We start from the raw sequence: 4,430 nt of genomic DNA, 5'->3' as shown, positions 1-4,430 counted from the left end.
CTTTCATGCATCAACCCGAAAAAAGAACAAACCTAATTTATTCAAAAAATATTTGGGTGTTTTGTTGGAAAATTTGATGTATATATTTTTGTGATATATATTGCAAATAGATATTTCATTTGTTCGGCGACTTATATTAAAATTTGATGGAGAATATTTTTGTCTTTGACGTCTTCTATCTAGAATGAAGTTTTGTGGGACAAAACTTAATAAACTCAGATAAAGTACAACATTAACCCTAAAACGTGATTTTACTTTTGGCAGATTCCTGGCGTTTAGGTACGATTTAGAGTTTTCGTGTATTCGGGGACCTATAGTAAAATTGTATGACAAATAATTATATAGAATATTTTGATCTGATACGATCTCATTTTAAAGGACTTTTTAAACGTTTTTGAAACAATGGACCAAAAAGACCCCTTTAGTGACTCGCATGAGCGTTAATTTTTTTCATGAAAAGATACCCCGCATTGTTGTTAGTAATATTGCCAAAGACACTTTATACCTAAAATGCAAGGATTCCAAGGAATCTGATGTCGAATATTTTAAAAGCTGTAGAAATGGGCGGAACTTGCCACGCCTATTTAGGTAACTTCTCGCCGTAAACTTTCAAAACGCCGATACACGTGTCTTCTTTTTTTCGGTCCTCTTTCATAATCTGTGCGGGGATTCTCGTAATTTTAAAAAAAGTTCAATTTTGTTGTACAGTGTTATTATTATAATATAATCCAAAAAGTTTTTTTAATATACACCTTATTTTGAAAAGAATGAATTTTATTCTTTCCTAAATAGAGTTTTGAATGGACTCATGATATTTCCTTTATTATACCAGGAGCGTATGTCTAGGAGTAGTGGCGCAGGGTATCATATGATAAGACACACACATCCCTTCCATAGGACACATAGTAAAACATTCACTAAATATATTTAGTTTGTATAAAAAGTATTTGTTTATTTAGAAAATGTGGAATTGATTTAATTTATGTATTAGAAAATGAATATAACAATTACGCATAAATGAAACTATATATCTGAGTAAAAAATACTAAAAGGTGTTGATGATATTTAAATCACAGCCCTTCTTAGCTCACGTGTGATTTATTTCTTCTTGTAGACATAGCCACCGTTGGCAGCATATTGGGTACCAACATCAGCAACAGCTGAGGAATAGCTACCAGAATCAACGGAATAGGATTGTTGATGGAATGTAGCAACAGGAGCAGAGTATGTGGTCTCAATAGCTGGAGCAGAGTAAGTAGATTGGACAGCTGGGGCAGAGTAGGTGGTTTGGACAGCAGGAGCAGAGTAGGTAGTTTGGACAGCTGGGGCAGAGTAAGTGGTTTGGACAGCTGGGGCTGAGTAGCTTACGGCGGGAGCAGAGTAAGTGCTTTGGACAGGGGGCAAGTATTCACTGGTAGGAGCTGGTGCAGAGTAGGTGGAGAAAGATTGAACGGCAGGAGCAGAGTAGGTGGTTTGTACAGCTGGAGCTGAGTATGTGGCTTGTACAGCTGGTGCAGAATATCTGACTGAGGAAGCAGAGTAGGTATTTTGCACAGGAGGCAAGTATTCGTTGGAAGGAGACGAGTAGCTTTGTTGTACAGGTGGCAAATAGGTGTTGGTCAAGTGGCTAACATCGGCGGAAGCCAAGGCCAACAGAGCAAAAGAAGCAGCTACGAAAAGTTTCTGAAACAAAAAATAAGAAAGATGAAATAAAAATATTTTTCTTCGCAATTTCTCCAAAAAGGTAATTTCTTGCACGAAATGTACTAATCTCTGGCTTTAAAAACTTATTGTCAATCTAAATCCAAAATTTTACGCTTGCATCGTTTTTGTACTAACCATTTTGAGTTAATTGAAAGTTATTGATGTGAATGCAAGACCACTGATCTCTGTGAAGTGAGCGAAGGAACTGATGCTCTTCGTCAATCGCACTTGGCAATTTATAGCCAAAAACTATGTTTTTGTAGGGTCCAACTATCAGCAGACCTACCACACGCAAATTCAGTTGCCGGTTCTCAGTTTATGTTGTTGTTAACAACAGGGTTAAACAAGTTTATGTTTTATTTTATTTTCATTTGCTTCTTACAAAGTTTCCATAGCCTCAAACACAACAACACAAACAGCAGACAGTCGCAGATCATCTGTATACAAAACAAAAATCCGCATCAAGCAAAACCAGCATGCTGCAAAAAAGAAATGAAAACAGAAAAAACGCAGCACAAAAAGTAACGGCGAAAAAAATGACCAACATTAATTAAGTCACTCACAATAATTTGTTTTGCCCCAAACAATATGTGTTGTGGAGAAAATATGATGTTCTAAAAAGTAATAATAAAATTGTTGTTGCTTTTATTTTGTTTTATTCAGAAACATTCTAAAATTTCTGTTGACTTCTGGAAGACATTTGACAAACGCAAAAACATTTAGCTGTGATTCGTTAGGTACACAGAGAAAAATGTATAACAATATATGAACAGGGAACGCGAAAGATTTAGCATCTCAAGATCGTTCTAAAAATGAAGGGTTAGTTTATTCCAAGTTAAAATGTAGTACACTTCAGCTAACTAATCCAGGGACTTGACATAACAATAATATACAGTGAGCGTCAAAATAAACTTTACACCTCTCAACATTTTTTTAATTGCATTATTTCACCGACATAAGGATATTATACATATAAGATATAATACAGCTTTTTTAAGGATTTAGTGCTGAATTAAAATCCAGAAAATATTAGGCCCTTCTTAGTCTTCATTAGGGAATAAATGAAGATAACCCATTATTTTACGCGTCAAAATAAAGTTTACTCTTTTGCCAAACGTAATAAATTTTATTTCTTTAAAAAAAATAAAGGCATAGTTTGGCGTTTTATCTTCTTGTCATCCTATTGAAGCCTGCAAACATTAAATCAACGAGTGTTTTGGTGTAATACGGTGATATTTCTCCCATTGGACCCGGGGTCAGGGCAGCCAGATTATTTTTATTGAAAATCGTCAAAATGACGATTTTTAAAATTAAAATCGTCAAATCTATTTTACGAAATCGTCAAAGAAATCGTCAAATTAAAATGGTAATATTTAGTTATATTTAAATATATTTTTAATTAAAATAAGCATTAAATGACTATTAGAGTTAGTAAACATATTTTTACTTCAAATCAGTATTAAATTAAATGATTAATAAAACGATTTTGTAAATAAATATTTGAGTTAACATTCTTAACAAGTCGTGTTTAATCAATGTATTTTGTTAGGTATACTCTACACTGAATCCTTATGAAAAGAATTTCGATACATATTTCGTTTTGTGAAGATTTACTTGGCTGAAAACTCGTTTAACATTTGCTGGCGAATGTGGTAATACTTATCATTATTTTCTTTAAAATTTTTGTTATTATAGGAAAAACATATGAACCATCAAAACGTTTCAAATCATATATTAAAATGGGAAATAAATCCGTTTCATTATTTTCAAACATTTCCTCAAAATCCAAAAGCTTTAGTTCACAAAATTCTGAATCCAATATTTGCTTTTCCTTCTTGTTTACAAAATGGGAAAATTCGTTAAGGATGTTGAAAAATCAATAAAACATTTTTCAAAATCAAATCTATTAAACTTTTAACATTTCTGCACAAAGCTCAATATAACGCAGTTAATTGCCCAGAACAGAATCTACTATTGTTGATATTTTGACTTTTTGTTCCTTTATAAATTTACCAAAAAATAGGAGATTGTTGCAGGTTCTATTGAATTCAGTGTGGTTCTAGTTAAAAATCCTTTGCATATGCACCCAAACATATCGTCAACATTGATGAAATCTGATACATAAAGCTAACATACATGTTCTGGCAAAATTTCAAGCTTCTACGTTCAAAAATAACGATTATTGTTATTATTGTTTAACAATTAATTCTTGAAATCAACTAAGTTTTTTCAAATTCATATTTTACAACATTTTTTATGACTGCATTAGCAAAATTTCCAAAAATCGTCATTTTTTAGGTAAAAATCGTCATTTATCATTTTTTGACCAAAAAATCGTCAAAATGACGATAAATAGTCAAATTTGGCAGCCGTGCCCGGTTCAAAAATTAAATTTCTTTTGAATTTTTTCTGTAATTTCTCAATGAATTTGAAGTCTAGAGTTCAATGAGTGATCCTAGATCAGGGTTAATCACCACTGGGCCCGCGAGCCGTGTCTGTGTGAACACACACAATCTCAATTGTGGTGAGTTTGAACGTTGCTCTCATCACCGATTATCTTCTTTGTTTTAGCAATGAATTAACTCACACGATGTTTATCTAGAGAGGGATAGATAATCTCGTGTGTATGCCCAACACAAATGCAGCGGTTGAATTTGTTGTTGCTGGTGAACACTGTGCTAGATAAATAGGAGTCAAATAAATGTAGCAAAATGTTATTCATAAAT

At 32.9% G+C, this 4,430-nt stretch overlaps 1 protein-coding gene across 1 annotated transcript; it reads right to left on the bottom strand.

Annotated features, from left to right (window-relative positions):
* Positions 1-979: 979 nt before the first annotated feature.
* On the bottom strand, positions 980-2,136 carry LOC141400049 (uncharacterized). The gene is made up of 2 exons (XM_073979454.1): positions 1,840-2,136; positions 980-1,683 (listed from the first exon to the last, which is right to left on the bottom strand). Exons 1-2 carry the CDS (start codon positions 1,840-1,842, stop codon positions 1,099-1,101), a joined length of 588 nt encoding a protein of 195 aa, XP_073835555.1. The 5' UTR covers positions 1,843-2,136; the 3' UTR covers positions 980-1,098.
* Positions 2,137-4,430: the final 2,294 nt, after the last annotated feature.

The sequence above is a fragment of the Musca autumnalis genome, unplaced genomic scaffold (genome assembly GCF_047663935.1).
Source record: "Musca autumnalis isolate F117 unplaced genomic scaffold, ASM4766393v1 scaffold_3, whole genome shotgun sequence".
In the NCBI taxonomy this organism is placed as follows: domain Eukaryota; kingdom Metazoa; phylum Arthropoda; class Insecta; order Diptera; family Muscidae; genus Musca; species Musca autumnalis.
The sequence above is the reverse complement of the archived record's forward strand: the minus strand, read 5'-3'. Positions and strand labels throughout refer to the sequence as shown.